Source organism: Astatotilapia calliptera, chromosome 20 (assembly GCF_964374335.1).
Source record: "Astatotilapia calliptera chromosome 20, fAstCal68.1, whole genome shotgun sequence".
Classification (NCBI taxonomy): domain Eukaryota; kingdom Metazoa; phylum Chordata; class Actinopteri; order Cichliformes; family Cichlidae; genus Astatotilapia; species Astatotilapia calliptera.
In genome coordinates this window covers 5,693,231-5,713,189 of record NC_137441.1, presented here as the reverse complement: position 1 = coordinate 5,713,189, position 19,959 = coordinate 5,693,231, and the positions used below count along the sequence as shown (strand labels likewise).

General features: G+C 41.2%; 1 protein-coding gene across 1 annotated transcript; it reads right to left on the bottom strand.

The window, feature by feature from the left end:
• Window positions 1-3,466: 3,466 nt before the first annotated feature.
• tspan31 (tetraspanin 31) lies at window positions 3,467-16,285 on the bottom strand. The gene is made up of 6 exons (XM_026154172.2): window positions 15,703-16,285; window positions 10,310-10,477; window positions 7,297-7,377; window positions 7,051-7,191; window positions 6,609-6,719; window positions 3,467-5,201 (listed from the first exon to the last, which is right to left on the bottom strand). Exons 1-6 carry the CDS (start codon window positions 15,763-15,765, stop codon window positions 5,127-5,129), a joined length of 639 nt encoding a protein of 212 aa, XP_026009957.1. The 5' UTR covers window positions 15,766-16,285; the 3' UTR covers window positions 3,467-5,126.
• Window positions 16,286-19,959: the final 3,674 nt, after the last annotated feature.

Below are 19,959 nucleotides of genomic sequence, written 5' to 3'. Positions count from 1 at the left end.
GTGATATAATGGACCAAATGTTTTAAGATCCTGTCTTGATGCGCTTGCAGAGCCCATGCTATATCTGTAAGAGGACAGATGGCCATCCCTGTTGGTGTGATTCTCCACAGCTTCTCCAAACTAATACACCCGGCATATGGACATGCAGCACAGGGTGGGGGACTGGCACCGGGCCCTTGGGACAGCACGCTGACAGGACAGGGGACAGTTTCTAAAATGCTGGTTCCCAGCCACACTCAAGACCCAAAGCCCTTAGCAGGCATATTTCACTTACATAAATGTTCCTGCGTCTCAGGGAAACGAACCCGCAGGTGCTCGCTGGCGGGCTTCATCCAGCACCAGAGATTAGGTCACGGCTTTCATGAAGCAGGGGGCAGTGGTGCTGGTGACAGTCTGGCATGGGCCATTAAGATGAGGGCAGAAGAGCAGTTTATCCTCATTTAGGATAACCTTGGTTGAAAGGTATCAGGATAATTTCCTTGTGTGTTATCTCTATTCTCCTATCAGAGTGTTCTTGAGCTCTCCTTCTGCTCTCGCCACACTACCCCCCTCCCCCCAACCCACCCAACCACCCACCCACCACCACATTTCTGGACCGATCCCAGCTAAAGGGATTAATGGCCTTCTGAAGGAATATCACAGGATATAACAAAACCTACTACCAGAATGAATTCATTTCACAGCTGCCACATCGATGCAGTCCACCTTCAGCTGGGAGGAAATCAATCTGTATGATGCCAGTCACAGGGAAAAGGCACCTCTGTGTAGAGATTCTTTGCTTGTCTCGAGGTATTTACACATGTCAGAGCAGGGATGAAATAGCAGTGAGTGGCGGAAAAAGAAATGGCAGCTGCACAGACTCTATACTGCCATCATGTGGCGCAAGGTGGCACATTGAAAGTCTCAACTGCAAGCTGGCTCCACAGTTTAAATCAGCTTTAAAGGAAAAATTCACATTACCATTACGAAGGTGCAAACGTGTTGTTTCCACCACCGGGTTGCTTTACACAGTGACAGCATAAATAAACTAAGAAGAAGCTAAAATGAACGCGTTCTGTACCCAGTAAAAATGTTTACTTTGTCACAATCTTTAAATCTATCAGCTGATGAAGGCTGCGAGGGTCTGGGCTTTCCTCAACTATAGAGTGGAGCCTCCTTTCATAAAAGAGCCATTTGAGGTCATTCAGCCATCTGACCAGGTTGGCTCCTGAGCAGCATCAGAACAGAGAGATTACATCTCTTGGCTGGCTGAGGAACTCCTCAGTGTCTCCCCAGAAGAGCTGAGGAGGTGGCTGGGGTGAGGGAGGTCTGGGCATCTTTGCTCAAACTGCTGCCAAGACCAGGATAACTGACAGAAAATGGATAGATGCAGCTGTCAGCAAGTCACCCTGGTATTTGTAGGAGTGATATCTGCAGGGCCGTGCCTAATGTGGAGCACAGAATTTAATCCACTGCCTTTTTTTACTACTAACATCCATCCTCCACTTTCTTCCACTTATACAATTCAGGACACCCTTGATAGGCAGGGCTAACACAGAAAGACAATCCCTCTGAGTTTGAACCCAAAACCTTCTTACTGTGAGGCAGTGGTCTTAAACCACTGTGCCGTCCTGTGGCAGAGCTAGAAAATTTTACATGGGTGGGCAAAGGAGGGGCAAGAGGTCTAGGTAGGGTAGCGCATACCCCTTCAGTGAAGTATGTGAAAATCCCCTATATGCAAATTAAGTCAACAAAATATCCACAAAACTGTTTATTGTATCTTTTCTTCAAAGAAAACAGACAATTTTTTAGGTTTAGACAACTGGTATTTTAAAGCATTTTAAGGACATAAAAGTTGGGGTGCAGCTGGGGGGGAAGAGAGGCTCTACAGCAGTTGCCCCTTGCCCCCCCCCGTGTAGATCCGCCCCTGGTGTATTGAATATTATCTTGAAGTCTGGGTTGCATGTGATTCACGCTGATCCTACTTAAAGTGCTTTCACATAGGGTCTGATGAGATGTTTCTCACTGTAACAATATCGCCTGGTCAGCAATGTTCCGGGGAAAATATACCTCGGGATGTTAATCACAAGTGAACAATGGCTGCAGATTGATTTACTTGAACAAAGCTCTGATGAGTCAGTGAAATCCACCCGACTATCAGCTGAGCACCGCTACAACGGGAAGGTACAACTCACGGAAATCTGACCTTTTGCACGTAGTTAACAAGCTCAGTGTTGCTAACCTGCTTCAGCTTGATTGACGGCCTTGAAACAGGATCCGAAACATTTCTTCAATTTACACGTGGACCCTAACAAATGCCTGTTGTCCGTAATTCTATTAATGATTATTCATCAGCCGACTCCCTTATCACCCACCAGGTCACTGGCAACCCACGATAACGGTTGAGTTTTATTTTGCAATGTTCAGAAACTATGAGATAAACATTCAAAACAAGTTTTTTCTTTAGCGTTAGTTTTTCTGTTTAATGCTTTTCCATTTGGTTGCTACATTCAAAACAAAATTTAACCCTAATTGTAGAAGGGCTGCCAAGAACTTAGTTTAAACATCATGCATTTATTAAACTTTAAAAATGCGCATTTTGACAGGGGATTCCTTTGAACTTACAAAATAACTGGAGAAAAATATTTTAAATAAGATTTTTTAGTTGTATGAAGTTGTCCGATAGGTTGGCTCAGAATAGCCGCTGTTTTTGACTGAAAAGTTCATTTCACAAGGTACAGTCCTTATCAACTAACACTTTGGTCACATCCCACCCAAAGTGGATCACCTGAGACTCTGATATCTACAGACAGGCAGATGAAGGCAACCATTAATAATCCTCCTACAGAATTATCTACGGAAACCTTTTACGTCTCATAAATACCTTTAGTTTCCCCCTCCAGTATGAACCAGTGGACCGAGTGCTTCGTTGTCACAAGAACAGGAAATCTTTCCTAACAATCTTTGATTTTAACAGTTAATTGGCCTTTTAAAATGGTCATTTGATCTTACTTATTTTAAAATGCTATAACAAACGGAACCACAAATACGCAATAAAAAAATAAATAAAAAAATTTGAATGTTAAATATACCTTTACAAAGCAGTGAGTGTCTTAGGTGTTTTTTTACAACACCACTGTAAAACAGGTGTGTTGATTATTGGCAAGATGAAACCATCTTTTGTTTTTATTTATTTTGACTGTCTTGTTTTAATAACTGCAGAAATATATTGGCTTTGGGTGCGTGACATTACATTAGTGATTCAGATCACACTAGTACCATTTTAGGAATGAATTTAGATAGGGTTCCTATTTTGAAAATTGACCACTCCATTTCTATCTTTGACTTCCTGCTGCCCTCATTTGCTACATGTTACAGTCCGTGGGGCGTCTGGTGGAATTGCAAGCATCACGTTGGCTGGCTTTATCAGAGCTAACATGGCCAGTGTGGACCCAGTCCTTCAAACAATGACTCAAAGAAAAACAGCTTCCAATTTGAGATTTTTATTATTTGGAAAAATTAAGTCTCAAAAATTCAACTTACATTTGAATAACAACTGCACGCAAATTCAAACTGAGGTGTAATATATGGCATAATAATGCTTAACATCTGTCATAATGTTTTGCTTACGACGAGAACTCCAAAGCAGCAGCGAGGAATCCGTAATCATTAAAGTCGACAGGTTCAAGTAAGACATGTAATTACAGCTCGTTAGTCCTTTAAGTTAAAAGCAATTCAAAAGAGGGGAAAATAAAAAAAAGTTTAAAGAGAGGCTGAGCAATTATTTATCAACAGGAAACGTTCCATATCGAGCAAAGCGATATCAAAACTACAACAAACCGGCTGTGCATCGTTAAACTTAAATAGATACGGAAAATATTTAACAAGCACATTTTACAAAGCATTTTAACACTGATGAAAAAAAGAAGCTGATGGCAAACAAAAAAGAAAAAAAAAACTGCACCAAAGAATCACAAGTTTTAAAATATTTAAGAAAAAGAAAAGGATGGCAACAAAAAGCACATTCTCACAATTAACACTATAAAAACCAAACTGGATTTTCAATAAACAGATTTGGCCAAATTCACTCGATTACTTCAAATTAAAAAAAAAAAGCACGTATTCAAGTTGTGTTTTTGAGATTTCTTCCAGTTATACAGAAGGTAACAAGATGTACCTTAATCCACTTGTCTACAACCAGAATCTACGCTAAGCGACGTCACTGTGCGACACTGAAGAAAATGTTAAATATAGGAAGAGGTGAGGATAATTCAGGCTTTCAGAGACTCTGAAACTGCAGGCAAACCTCATAGCAAGAGGTGGGAAACTACACAGCAAACCCATCAAGTACACTTTCTGTGAACTACAGTATGCAAAGACTATGTACAACATCGAGGCTGCAGCCCGTCGGCATTTAAAAGTTAGTTGGCTCAGTTACAGTTCATAAATATTTGAACTTCAAAGACTAGCAACTACATTTCCTAAAATAAACGACCTAATCCAAATTCCTGTTTTTTTGTGGAAAGAAAAAAAATTACATACATTTTTAACCCTTTCAAAAACTACTTTACACCACATGTCCAGTGTGTGCCTTCTCACCCACCTTGCTGACTTTCTCATCATGCTGGGACATGTTTGGATACACATCACATTACCAGGAGTATATTTGTCGTTAAGAGGTGGCACTACATTAGAGGAAAAGTCAAGGTGCATACAAGTTTATCTGTTGGACACCGCACAGTCGTTGGGTTGGATTGTGGAACAAGATCAACAAAGAGGCTGTTGGTCTGTGCACGCCTGAGAGGACGCATGCAGAGAAATCTTGGTGCAATCGAGAAATCTGATACTCAAATCAAGGCTGGGTTGTGATACCGACAAGTACCACTTCTCATCCTTTCACACATAAGTATCCAGGTCTTCCAGCTTGCATTTCTGGAGTTTGTTGGAGTTTCTCAGTCTCTGGTGTATGTGTGTGCGTTTTGCTTTTCTCAGTGTTTTTTTCAGGTGCTGCGTGCGCTTGTCCATTTGGTGTTGTGATGGTTGTGGCTCTGTATTTATATGCCCGAGTGTCTGCCTCTAGATGTGCGTTATTCTGTGTGTACCAGTGTATCTGAAACTGCACCTACTGCGCCGTGATGTGAGACAGACTATAGGAAAGCACTTGGGTTTGCTCGTGGATCCTTCTGGTTTCTGTAGCGCACAGCAAGCCACACTCCCAGGATCTGTTAACAGAGGATTTACATGTAAGAGAACAGCATTAAAAAGGCCCTTAGAAGTTATTTTTCTCACCAAAGCTAGACCACAACTCACCACAAATGTGCTCATCATGTAACACAAAAAGAAAGGACAACAGTGAAGTGAAAATACTGGACAAACTTGAACAAACTGATAGCGTCATTTGCAACCAGTCTGTGCAGGAGGGAGCAAATGTGTAGCAATCACGAGTCATTTTTATTTAAAAGAAAAAAAAAAAGTGAAGCTGTCTGTGAAACAGTCACAGCTTTTAATCTGTTAGTAGGGCAGCTGTGGCTCAGGTGGTAGAGCAAATAATCAGGAGGTCAGCGGTTCGATCCCCACCCCCCCCCCAAGTCCATCCTTGGGCAGGACACTGACACCTGAATTTCCCCTCATTCATTTACAGAGTACTTAGGCATGCAGGGTGTATGAATGTGTGCTTAGCACCGGCAAATTCTTCCCTTTAGTGTTACTGATACTTTGTGGGTTTTTATTAATGTGTGCCTCTGATCACAGATAGCCAGTAAGGATGCCAAGTATGGAGCAGCCACAGCAGGAGAAAGACAGGTTAGAGAAGATTCATGGATGTAGTGAAGGAGGACACGCACAAGATCGATGAAGAAGATGTGAGGAATAAGGCGAGACGAAGGCAGAAAAAAGTTGAAGTCTGACTCATTATGGTTTAGGCATTAAAATGACTTAAGGTTACACAATAAAACTACTCAGTTAACTTTCAAACACAGTGGTTGCTACTTTGTCCAAGGCTGTATTTATTGGTTTGCCACAATGACACGTCTCCCTGAAGAGTCTCATGAACATTCATGCTGCTCACTCTAATTACACTTATTACCACACATTACTTAAAAACAGTCATGAAACACGACTATTTCATGGTTTGGCATGAGAGCCATCTGGTAAACCTTCAGCACAGTCCAATAGAGTGGAGACTGCATAAAATGAATTTCAAAGACTGCATATTTAGATTTGGTCAGGACATTGGTAACAACTCCAACACTGTATAAATCATCTTTATTCCAACAGAGCCCAAAAATGTTCCGTTTTCCTTAGAACACCAACGAAATGAGAAAATAACAGTTCTGAAAGTAGGTCTTTAGAGCAGAATATCAGAATTTTACAATATGAAAATATATATGTGTTATATTATATGTGTGTGTCATCATGAAACAGCACATGGAATATGTGCTTAGACTGTTCATTAGTGAAAAATGAATTACACAGAAAAAAAAGCACATTCACCCACTACTTTTAGATACACCTGTTCATTAACCCAATCATCTAATCAGCCAATCACATGACAGTAAGTCAATACATTTAGACACATAGGTGTTGTCAAGCCAACCTGATGAAGTCCATTTAAAGGATCAGATACAAACCTCAGTGAAGCTGAAAAAGAGCCCGACGCCTCCGAGGATCTTCAGAGCCTCTGTGGCATGATCCAGCATCTTCGTTCCACAGGGCACACATCTACCTTTCGTTGTGCATGGCTAGAGTGAAAGAGAAAGGCGTTCTGTCTTTTTGCACTATGACTCAACGGGTTGTCAGCTAAGCCAGTATTAGCTACCAAAATCTATTCTGAGAATAACAGTAAGTGCCCTACTTTTTCCTAAAGGAAATGCTTATGTGATTTTTGCTTGAGGCTCATTGTGTAACTGGAAATACAGAAAAAAAAATCATTGATAGAGTGGGTAAAAAACAGAAATAAAATGGGGTTTATTTAGGCAACAACTGAAGTATGCACCTAAACCTTTCTAGTGGGTTTTTCCATGACTGTGTTTTTCTTTAGTTAATGAAAAAAATGTGATATTTGAGGCTTACAGCACGACAGCTCCCCAAGTCCTGGTTAAACTGCTGCAGTTTGACAGTGGTGTTGAAGAGCCCACAGCAGTTGAGTTGGGTCTCCAAGTCTTCCTTGGTCTTATTTTCCATGATTCCCCACGCAGAGTTCAGAAGTGTCTCCTGGAAAATGTAAACATGACAAATAAAAGCCAAAGGCATTAAATCATATACATTTCATATGAATTCAGAAATGCAGATTTTGAAATAGACATTATGTTGGCTCACCTGCTGCCCACGGTTCATTGCCAAGCAGGAACATGAAATTCCAAATTGGAAGAGGAAGACAATGAAGAGAATGACCATGTACTGAGAAGCAGGGGTCAAAGAAACAACGGCAGCAACTCCACATTTCAAACAACAAAGAATAATCATCTGTGAACTGGGAGGGATTTCGGCCCTGATTTCTTAAACTGTATGTAAAAGATGGATGTAGCCACTGTGACGTCATCCAGCGGTTTTTAAGATCCTGTTTTTGAAGCGGAGTATTTTTCCCATCTGCATCCTAGCTATGCGAAACCGGATCAGAGCATAGGATGGACATGACTGAGAAACATGGGTACACTGCATGCTCTTATGGCAGTGATTTGTTAATTACACTGTAGCTCTGTTCCAACTTCAGAAATTGTACTTCATGTTGAATCAAACAAGACTTGGAACTGAAGCTCAAAGCCGAGCCCGAAAAAAAGCTGATCAGATTAAAAAGATCAGGGAAGTGTAGGGCCGTTTTCCCATCGAGTTTTATAAAACCATGCTGCCCATTAAGGCACTTCAGCACTGGCTTTACATTCCAGGCTTAGTTCTCCAAACTATCTTGCTGCCCAGATATGAGCTTGTCCACTGTTGGGACGTTTGAAAGGAAGCTCCTCGACACACAGGTGAGGTAAAGATAAACTGTTACTAACAGGTTGTTTTACCTGAAGGCAGAAGAATTTGGACCAATAATTTGGGGGCTGTAATTCAAAATGATGTTTCTTTATGCACAATCACTCCAGATCTGACACAACGAATAGTGGCATTAATGTGCCACTCCAGGCTTAAAAAGACTGCCTTTATAACCCAGTAGCAAATATTTAGTTTTGTTTAACAGAGTCTAAGAGACGATCATTTGCCACTTTCCGTGTGTAGTTTTGTTTTTTAAAATTCTGCTGCTTCTGCTTTATTAATGCCAATACCAACAATTTCTTTTATTCTCTCAACTTCAGGCAGAAGAATGAGTCACAGTAAACCTACATAAAGGCCCACTTATGCAGGAATAATAATTCTGTTGTACACTGTGATGCTGCCAGAAACTTAAACTAACAAACATTTTTGGTGATACAACCCAGCACCTACATAAACTACATCCTGTGTTAGGTCTGACGGGCACCGCAAACCTTGAGACAGTTCAAAAGTATGGAAGAAGACTGGATGGGACTTAGGAAGGACAAACATTTAAACCAAAAGATAAGTACCGTATTTTCACGACCATAAGGCGCACTTAAAAGTCTTAGATTTTCTTCAAAAAGTGCGGCGCGCCCTATAGCGCGGTGCGCCCTATGTGTTGTAAGGAGGACGTAGTAGAGAACACCATGAGAACGTTAAAGGGTGAAGTGTGGGCGTTGATCGTATATACCGGGACAATCGCACATACCTGTATAAAAGAACAGGTATGTGCATTATGCAGGACATCGTTGTTTTAACAACCCTGAAAATGGCAAAGAGACAGGCTTACGAAGCACAGTTTAAACTGAAGGCCATCAGCTACGCGGAGGAACATGGAAATCGAGCAGCGGCGAGAGAATTTAAGATTAACGAATCGATGGTTCGCAAATGGAGGAAGCTGGAAAACAAGCTCCGGCAGGTCAAGAAGACGCAGCTGAGTTTCCGCGGACATAAGGCGAGGTGGCTCGAGTTGGAGGAAAGACTCGAGCGGTGGATCATCGAGCAAAGAGCGAGCAGGAGAAGCGTTTCGACGGTCACCATTCGGCTAAAAGCAGTTTCACTTTCACTTTTTATGAAACGGTGCCATTTTTCCATCCGGACCAGGACTACGGTAGCGCAGCAACTTCCAGCGGATTATAAGGAAAAGCTGGCCATCTTCCGCTCCTACTGCAGCAAACACATCGGCGACAAAAACATCCAGCCCAGCCACATCACAAACATGGACGAGGTCCCGCTCACTTTTGACATCCCGGTGATTCACACTGTGGAGAAGAAGGGGACCAGCACGGTAGCGATACGCACAACGGGGTATGAAAAGTCTTCTTTCACTGTTGTGCTTGGCTGCCATGCTAATGGACAGAAACTGCCGCCTATGGTGATTTTTAAGCGAAAGACTTTGCCTAAAGAGAAGTTTCCAGCAGAAATCATCATTAAGGCAAATGAAAAGGGCTGGATGGATGAGGAAATGATGAAAGACTGGCTGAGGGAGGTGTATGTAAGGAGACCAGGTGGTTTTTTCCACGCATCACCATCGCTCTTAATCTGTGACTCTATGCGTGCCCATCTCACAGCCGATGTGAAAAAACTAGTGAAGCAAATGAACTGTGAGCTTGCTGTCATTCCGGGAGGCCTGACAAAGGAACTCCAACCGCTGGACATCGGTGTGAACCGCCCGTTCAAAGTAAGGCTGCGAGCGGCCTGGGAGCGATGGATGACCGGTGGAGACCACAGTTTCACTAAGAGTGGAAGGCAGCGCCGGGCGAGTTACGCCACAATTTGCCAATGGATTGTAGATGCTTGGGCTAACATGTCTGCTGGCACTGTTGTTCGAGCTTTCGCAAAAGCCGGCATCGTTTCCGAGGAGCCGCACGGCACGGAAAGTGACTCTGACGGTGAAGACAGTGAACCTGGCATGTTTGATGGAGATTTAGCGCAGCTGTTCAATTCAGACACAGAGGATGAGGACTTCGATGGGTTTGATTGATGATAAAAATGTGAGTACCAAACTTTGTTTTGCTCCTGCTTTATTTTTAAATACGCACACTTGTATGCTTGTGTGTTGTTGATGATGACGATTACCGGCATAAGGTACCGAATTCAGGTTTGCTCCCGCTTTATTTTTAAATACGCATACGGTACTTGTATGCGCCCTATGGTCCAGTGCGCCTTATGTGTGTGTTAAATACAGTAAGGGCACACATAACTGAGACTGCGCCTTTTAGCACAGTGCGCCTTATGGTCGTGAAAATACGGTAATTTTTCCCAAATAACCCAGATCTACTGCGAACTTGTGCATCAACAAAGCTATAAAGGATACAAAGAAAAGCATGACTTGGTGGTGGTGCATGGCTCCGATCAGTCCTACAACAGCGATGAGCAGCAGGAAGACGCCCACTGCAATGACCCCTCCGATAATGTGGATACTGGACACCAGGCCGTAGCCCTTCCCCCATGCCGCGACTCCGATCAGCAGCAGCCCAACCAGCTGAAGGGAGCAAAGGGAAAGAGGTTAACCACGGTCAGCTGAGGCAGAGTGCATCAGATGGATCACAGCTTATCACGAGGTAACAGCACTGTGGTTTGATTACTACAAACACAGCTCAGTCTGTAGAGAAGAGTTCAGCTTTGGAGTTCAAGTGTGAGAAAGAGGCCGACTAAAAAACAAGTTTAGTGTTAAATACCTCACACAGCTTGAGGACATGAAGCTGCTGGTCCAGGACAGTGTTTTATGTATTTAAAAATGTATTTTTAAATCATCTGTAACCAATTCCAAACACAGTTATATTTTAGAGCATTTTTTATTATTCTTTCACTTCAAAATTGCTGAAATGAAAAACAAAACCATCTATTTAAATTGAGCACAAGCTGGTCTGGTAAACTAATGTCTTCAAGGTTGAGCTGATATGTTTGCCGACTCTGACCCTATTGACTGATCTCTGCTTGGTCACATCAATTTTGTGACGGCGCATGAACTGCATGTCAAAGAGTTGAAAGACACGAAATCACTACATGACAAAAATCTGACTTCTGTATTTGTGGAACAAACAGGGAAATTAAAACATCAAAAACTGAAGTCAACACTTCAACCTGCTCTTTCAGTTCAAAATACAAAAATATTGACTTACAATCATATGAGCTTTACGAAACTAGCAAAAACTCACCACTAAAATGTTGCATGAGTGATATTTTGGCAAAGAATAAACTACAAATTAAATATAAAAAAATAGGGATGCTCAGATCTGATATTTGGATGGGAGGCACGTCCAACGCGAACTCAAAAAGCTGGACTGAACGTCCGTGTTGATCCATTTAGCCACACAACAGTGGGAAATACAAGTAGAGCTAATATAACATGAAGGAAGATAACTGCAGTCTGCAGGCATTTCACATTGTGACACAAACTGATATTCTTCACATGTTGCAAAACTTTATATAACTGAAAACTGTGGTCAAAGGTCGATGCTTTGGCCTTCCCCTCTCACGTTTACTTTTGCTCGTTACATAATGTCTTTCTGGTTTAATGCAAGTTAGCAACACTTGCTGGAAAGCTTTTATTGCACTTACAGTAACAAAACATTGTTGTCAACTCAATATTTCACTGCTGCCTCTATTCAGCTCTAGACATGAAGCGTGTACGTGTGTGTGAGTGAGGAGACTGTAAATAAATGCAGATAATGCCTGAATACACTTTTTTCTACTGTATTCTATAAATAATCAGTTGCTTAAAGTTGTTGAAGGCATCATTTATTCTTCATCTCGACATTTCCCCAGTTGGGAATGGGTCGTTGTCAGGTGACCGAGTATAACCATGATCAAGCTGCATATTTTTTCCCCTCTCCTTCTTGGGTTTCTTGAAAGGCGCTATACAAATCTATATTATTATTATTATTATTATTATAATAATAATAATAATCTAGTTAAAGCAATGAGTCACTGTTTAAATCTATAAATTAAACTTTTTTGTACTCCCCCCCCAATTAATGTGTTAATGTTTACTTCCTCTCTCTACTTACATCCATTTCAGAAGTAAATCATAATCACAGATCCTTTTGAAATTCTACACCATAACCTGACATGCACCTCAATAGAAACCCAAGTTCAAGTCGATCGACGCAGCTTGGGACTATTTTGATTGATCTGTTCAGTTCCATCGAGTCCATCATCTATGCATTTCTGGCTTTTTCCCCCACAGGTATTGAATAATCATCGCCTCGATACAAGGATGTTAGCAAATTCCTGGATGGAGACTGCAGAATACATCGCAACATGGAAATGTACCAAGAATGAAGAAAAACGGACAACCGTATCATTTTGTTTCTACTGTGGCTGCCATCACATATAAAAACGTCATAAATGATACCAATGGCCACTTACATAGGTTATGATATAGGTTCTACAAAGATTCAGTGCAGACGTTTAAATAAGCATCGCAGGTATCAAAGTGTTCGTGTATTCAGCTCGCTGACGTCTGTTCCGATTCGATCCTGATTTAAAAACAAAAAAAATCTCAAACTCGTGACAGATGCGGTGACTCAGCCATCAACAGGACTGGCGGCATCACGTTCCTTTCTGACTGGGCAGGTCGTGTCACAAGTATTTCACTGGGCACCGAGTCGACAGGGACAGCGAGGTCTCTGTCCTGGTGTGTCAGTAACAGCTATGCAAACACCAGCTTTACTCCTGTTTTCACCAATGGCACACAGCACAGACGTTCGAGAGTTCAAAAGTTTATTTAGCCTTTTTTTCTTTTGCTTGCTTTCTTGACTAGTTTATTGTTAGCTTCATTTATTTTTACACCTGGTAACCTCTTTTTTTTTCTCCATTTTTAAAGTAACCTCTGCTTGCTGTCATTGGGCAAGGGGGAAGGGTACACCACAGGCAGACAAACACATTCACACTTACTACGTATCCTAACCTTAAAAACATGCCTTTGGACGATGGGAGGAGCCAGATTACCAGGCGCAAACCGACACAGCGAGAAGAAACTCCAAAACGACAGGTACCCGCTCGATTCAAACTAGGACCTTCTTACACTGCAGCAACCATTTCAACCACTGAAACTACCTAAAAATACTTTGGGTTACTTTCACTCATCATATTTGGTCAGAGAGACTTAATAAAAGGCAGAAGCTACTTCAAAGAAGGACAGCATTACGAAGCAGAGCAGGGCTACAGGTATTGATTATTTTAGTAATAAACTATTCTATCAACTACTCCTCCAAGTAATGGGATAACAAATATTTTGGCTTTACTGTAGATTTTCACTGTTTCACATCAAACAGGTGGCCAGATGAAGAACTCATGGCCACCTTTTCTCAGCAGTAGTTTTAATGGTGGTTAAAGGAAGAAGCTGAGTTCTCTGTCTTGGTAATGGCTCCACCTCTTTGCTGTGTGTAGACAGACTCTAGCATCACGTTAAACTATGACTTCATCGGCTTAATTGCTGCTGTTGTGTTATCAGCCCTTTTTGTTAAGAAAACTGAGGGCTGCTTGGGCTTAATGTTGTAATACAATATTATCATGTGTTCTCCTGAACCTGCCCACGCTCAGATGGTGAATTCTAAGAAATCGTGCATTAAACAAAGCATCGAAGCAAAAATTTGCATTTTATTTTTACTCATAGGGAGAGACCCTGCAGCAGGTCTCTCCTTATGAGGCAAAATTAGTCTACTGCAAATACATTTGCTGATCAACTTAATTTTCTTAAAATATTTGATCCATTTTCATTATTTCACTTTACCAATAAATAACAATTCAGTAAATTTATATTTGTTGATGCATATTTTGTCACATGAATTACAAAGTAGGAAATCCATTTAGGCTGAGCTTGATGTTTTCTTGTACATAAAGGATGATTTAAATTCGCCTCCTCACAGTGAGGAAGACAGATTATTAAATTTAACACTGGAATCAGTTCAGTACTCCATATTAGCAGACACCCAAAGCCGAGACATCAAACTGAAACTGGAAACTGCTGGATTGGTACATCCCTATTGATTACACAGAGTGTGACTGGAACAACAGAAACAACATCCTGCTGGCAATTCTAATGGCAAAAGAGCCAAACGGGACAGGCAAAAAAAAGAAAAGAAACAACATCCTGCTTAAACCTACCGAGTTTTTGTACTGTTACAGTACTGTGCAAAAGTCTTGAACCAATTTTGCTAGTAAAATGGGATTTAGGTTCAGAGATTCATTGAAGCATGTGCAAACATACATTTAAAATGAAGCAATAAAACTAACAGTCTGTGCTCTGTCCATATTTGCTATGACCACCTTTATTCTTCAGCACAGATCTTAAGCAAGCTTAATGTAATTTGTTTAAGTAATCTTCAGGAAAGGTTCTCCAGGATTCTTAAAGGGCACTGAAAACTTTTGTTTGGATGTTGGCTGGCTTTCGTCATGTTCTGTGCCAAGATGATCCCACACTGCTTCAGTAATGTTTAGGTCTTGGCTCTGGCGAGAGCAATCATTGGCAGCATGTCTGGGACCATTGTTATGATGAAGAAGTTTTTGCCAGACTCTTTCCAGACAGTACTGCATCGTGGATCAAACTTTGTACTTTTAAGAGTGTTGATGAGATCTCCTACACCACACCACTGACTGACATGCAGCTCTTAACCATGACAGACCCTCCATCGTGTTTTCCGCATGGTGTAGGAGCTCACAGTTGTACCCCTTGATGATATTCAGCAAACAGTAGATTTTTTTTGTTTCTAAAGAAAATTGATTTTTAAATACTTATTATATGCTGCAGTGTCCTCCACTTGCCCACTTTCCTCAAGAATTTCCTTAAGGAGACACTGCACACCATACTGAGACATGCCAAGTTTTAGGCTCTCTGGGAATCACGTTATTTTTGTAAAAATACTAAAATGCTTTGTGCCTCTAACACCATGGAACATTTGGCATTTACTAGCAGAATGAGTGCTTAAAGAGGCACTTTTTTTTGTCTGTTATGTGTAGACGACATAGACTCTTCCTTTCAGGTTTATGCTTTAATAAATCATAGGTTTGTGTTAAGTGGCTAAACAGACACCACTGTATAGTAATCAGAAAGGGAATTAACATAGCGTATTATGCAAACAAAGCAAATTTCAGCCTGACAACGACCAGTCAAATCTTATCTTTCTTCACATTTATAGTCTTTGAATGTAAGAAATGTAGCATTTTCTCAGAAGTGGTGATCTGGACTTTGTCAATGAAGGAAGTATGCGTTTGCAGATTTTCTGATAAGAGTTTATGCTAGCTGAACTGAAGACAACATGTTGACCATCACCACTCACATGACTGACACAAAGGACAAAGGCAGACGCGCGAGCTGATTATATTCTCTTAGCACACACCCAGGTGACCGACAGCAGAGCTCATGAAACCATATCAAGCCGAAACGTATTAGTTTCACATTTTAGGTCAGCTGGCCTCGCAGGTAACGGGATCTTTCATACGCATAATGGCGATAGCTAACAAGCTAGCCGCTACTTCTACTCAGCTAACCTACGCTACATTACATTACCACTGTGCTATGGTAATATCAGAATATTTTACATACCAATAACCATCTGTAGAATGAACAAAGAGGCATGCCAAATAAAAAGTTAAAACAGGTCAGTACATTTCTTCGCCAGTGTTTCGCTTCTTCATTCACAAGCTAGTTAGCTACAAGCTAATGTAACCAGCAGAGACTTAGCATCCGTGTTACATACTCACCATGTAAACCACATTCAGGGAGCACAGGGCGTTTTTGGAACAGGTGAACCCGCCGCACACCATCTTCGAAACACTTCCTCCAGCTAAGCGAAAAAATACAAACAACCTGAACTAATATCCCTGATAGCTCGCTCTGAGAAACAGCTGCGCTGATTACTGGAAGCAAACAGCACCGAGGGCGGATGACGATGGTGCATGACGTCAGGGCAACGACTCACGTCATCGTGTAAAGTTGAATAACCATTTTTTTTGCTTCCTCCTAAACGCCAAATACATGCATGGGGTTAACTGCTGACTCTAAACTGACCACAAGCGTGAGTGTGAATGGTTTCCTGACCAGGGTGACCACTGACCCGGTGATTCCCCCCACCCCACGAACTGAATAAGCAGATTGGACTTTATTTGTAATCCTGTCAGGGAATTTTTTTTTTATAATAGTATGCTTCTGTTAAAGGTAAATAAATGAAAACATTTCACAGTATACTGAAGCTCTGACAAGAAAATACAAAAAAAAAGAAAAAGAAAGAAAATGTCAACTTTTATGTACCATACTGATAGAAATGTAAATATACATCACCTGCAAAATGTTGCTGGTGATTCATTTTTTTTCCCTAGAATGCAGTTACAGTAACTCAGTGTTTTTCAGAGATCAATATCTCTGAAAAATACTTTGTCAGGAGTGTCAGGAAAAACATTTGTTACTGCATATATATATATATATATATATATATATATATATATATATATATATATATATATATATATATATATATATATATATACATATATATACATATATATGTATATATATATGTATATATATATATATATACATATATACATATATATATGTATATATATGTATATATGTATATAGTTATTTTTAAAAGGAAACAAAGCAAATACAAAAAGAAAATGTATAGAAAAGGATAGAAAAGGTTTTATCAGCCCCCAGTGTGTGATCTCTGTAGTGATGGCGGGACACTTGTTGTAACAGAGAGATTACAAAACAGGCTTGTTAATACATCAGGGATGTATGTGTGTGATACCATATGACAAAGGGAAACACAGATATGTTCAGTTCCGCTGGATAAGCCTGCCTGACTAAAAAAATAAAAATAAAATCCCCCACAGTGTTTAAAAGCCACAGTTTAAAGCAGTAGGTCACAACCCTTTGGTGCGTGTGATGCTTTTGAATGGAGAAACAGTGCTGTTGTGACCTCACGTCACTGACCTTAATGTAGATGGGTAACTTTTCCCTCAGAGACAGCTTCATTTTTAGGTGCCTCAGGAGGTTGATGCATTCAGCAGATCAAAAACAGTGTGAGAAAAGTCATTAATTATTTTTATTATTAATACACCTCCAACAGCTGACATTAGCTGATGTAAGTACGATCAGACTAATAGGAATCATCAATTAACATCATGACACTGATTTTGAGCTTGTAAACTAAGCTATAGCAATTCTTTTTTCTCCTTGACAACATTATACAGGTACATGTAGGCATATATAGATGAATGGATAACACAGCTATTGGTGTCACAAGCCAGTGTACTCCTAGTGCATCTCTCAAGCTAGGTTAAGTTGGGAGGAGGGGCATTTGGTGTAAAATATTTTCTAATTTTCAAATATGTGAAAAGAGTTCACATCAGATGGGTCAAGCCTGGGTTAACAGCAACCACCACTGCTGGTGTTGACTGGAGCAACTGGAGCGGCCTGCTTCAAATCCACCTCCATCGTCCCAATACCCATCAGTAACTAATTACTGATTACTTCCCCAAAAAGTAATCCTGTTACTTTACTGATTATTTATTTTCAAAAGTAATTAATTACTTAGTTACTTAGTTACTTTTTAAAAACACGATTTACAACCTGAATAGGTGATAAAGCAGTACATCTTTCAGCCCAATTTTACTTTTTCTGCATAATCTATCATACAAAATGTAATCAAATGGAAAAGTCTATTTTTAAAACTTGTTTTATTAGTTTTAATCTTTTACTTTATGTATCAAGCAAAAATTTAATTATATGCAACATTCTCTGACTGGAAGAAATTTGTTTAACATTTAAACCTATTTTCTGCACATTCCAGCACATAAAATAAAATAGTTTTTGTGTTTACGTCTTTCAAATAAATGTAAGTGAAACACAGCAGAAAATAAACAAAATCAAAGACTCAGCGGTCCTGTTGCTCTGTTTTCACCTGTATAGCAGGCGGATGTTTGCCCTGGTGCAGGTGTGCCGCAGCGGTCAGTGGAAGAATCCGCGAGTTTGTCTGTGAATTTCCCATTCCGTGGTTATTGTACTCGGTGCTTGCTCGGAAGTTAAGGGGTTTTTTTTTCGCTGTAAAAAGAAGTTTTCTTCCCACGCAGTGAACAGCGGACAGCAATGTTTTTGTCACTTTTTACGGAATCAAACTCAAAGTAAGGTCAGTACTGTCACGCTTTAAACGCTGCACGCTCATACTCTCTCCCGCACTCGATATATTATCCATTGTTGATCTGCACACAGCTGTTGCCACGAACGTCGCACTCGCTTACGTCATTGTCATGAGACACTCTCGCAAAAAAATCACGGTTTTAGTAACGCAGTAACGCAGCGTGCTCACGGGAAAGTAACAGTAATCTAATTACCGTTTTTGCAATAGTAATCCCTTTACTCGTTAATTGAAAAAAGTAGTCGGATTACAGATTACTGCCCATCTCTGGCCCTCACTCCCATCATCACAAAGTGCTTAGAGCACACTTCAAATCCTGTCTCCCCCCCACCCTGGACCCCCACCAATTCGCATACTGTCAGGACAGGAGCGCAGAGGATGCAGTCTCCATCGCACTGCACTCTGTCCTCTCACACCTGGACAACAACAACCCCTCACCAGAGTGCTGTTTATAGACTTCAGTTTAGCGTTCAATGCAATCCACCCCTCACAACTCATCAGGAAACTGACAGACCTGGGCATCAGTTCCCTCATGTGCAAATGGTTACTGGACTTCCTGACCAACTGCCCCGAAACATGTCCGGCTGGATAACCGCTGCTCATCTACAATCACAATGAACACCGGTGTACCACAAGGCTGTGTGATGAGCCCTTTCCTTTACTCCCTCTTCACCCACGACTGCAGACCTGCTGATGGTTCCAACACCATCATTAAGTTTGCAGATGACACCACGGTGATTGGCCTCATCAGTGACAACGATGAGGCCGCCTACAGGGAGGAGGTGGATCGTCTGGCTGAGTGGTGCGACACAAACAACCTGCTGATTAACACTGAGAAGACCAAGGAGCTCATTGTGGACTACAGGAGGAATGCTGACCCACATCCACCCATCCACATTAAGGGGACGGCTGTGGAGCGTGTGAGCAGCTTCAAGTTCCTGGGAGTCCACATCTCCGAGGATCTCATCTGCACGACCAACTGCTCCAAGCGGGTCAAGAAGGCTCACCAGCGCCTCTTCCTCTTGAGGACTCTGAGGAAGAACCACCTGTCCTCAGACATCCTGGTGAACTTCTATTGCTGCACCATCGAGAGCATCCTGACCAACTGTATAACAGTTTGGTACGGGAACTGCTCTGCCTCGGACCGGAAGGCGTTGCAGAGAGTTGTGAAAACTGCCCAGCGCATCGCCGGAGCACCACTTCCTGCCATAAAAGACATCTACAGGAAGCGGTGTCTGAAAAGGGCTGGGAAAATCATCAAAGACCCCAGTCACCCATCACATGGACTCTTCACCCTCCTGCCCTCTGGGAGGCGCTACAGGAGCCTCCAGACTAAGACCACCAGGTACCGGAACAGCTTCTTCCCCACAGCTGTCAGACTCCTGAACTCTGCCTCCTGACATCTGACCCACATTAAACACATGGACAGGACATACACACACCCACAATGGACAAAAACAAATAATGGACAACTGTACCCTCATACACACAATAATAACATGGACTGAACCACCACTCACAACCACTAGCACTTTATATAGCCTCTTTAGAAATTATCCACATATTTCACTTATCTTACCTGCACTACTGTATAATTCTGTATAAATAATCATTCTGTACAATACGATAATTTTAATTCTACAACTGTTTATAACTTGCATAGTTCACATTTCTGTATAGTTTTTCATATTTATATCCTGTTCATGGCCTCTACATAGCTTGTACACCACTACAGCCTGCACATACTTATAGTTATAGCATATAATGTACATGGTACCTTCATACCGTGTACATTATAACATACCCATAATAGACCCAT

Bases quoted from the DNA above. Each gene is read 5' to 3' on its own strand.
- tspan31 (XM_026154172.2), bottom strand. From the start codon at position 15,765: ATGGTGTGCGGCGGGTTCACCTGTTCCAAAAACGCCCTGTGCTCCCTG. The intron at 10,478-15,702 runs GTGAGTATGTAA...TGCTCCCTTCAG, and splicing joins CCCTGAATGTGGTTTACATG to CTGGTTGGGCTGCTGCTGAT. The intron at 6,720-7,050 runs GTAAGCCTCAAA...CTTTCACTCTAG, and splicing joins ACTTGGGGAGCTGTCGTGCT to CCATGCACAACGAAAGGTAG.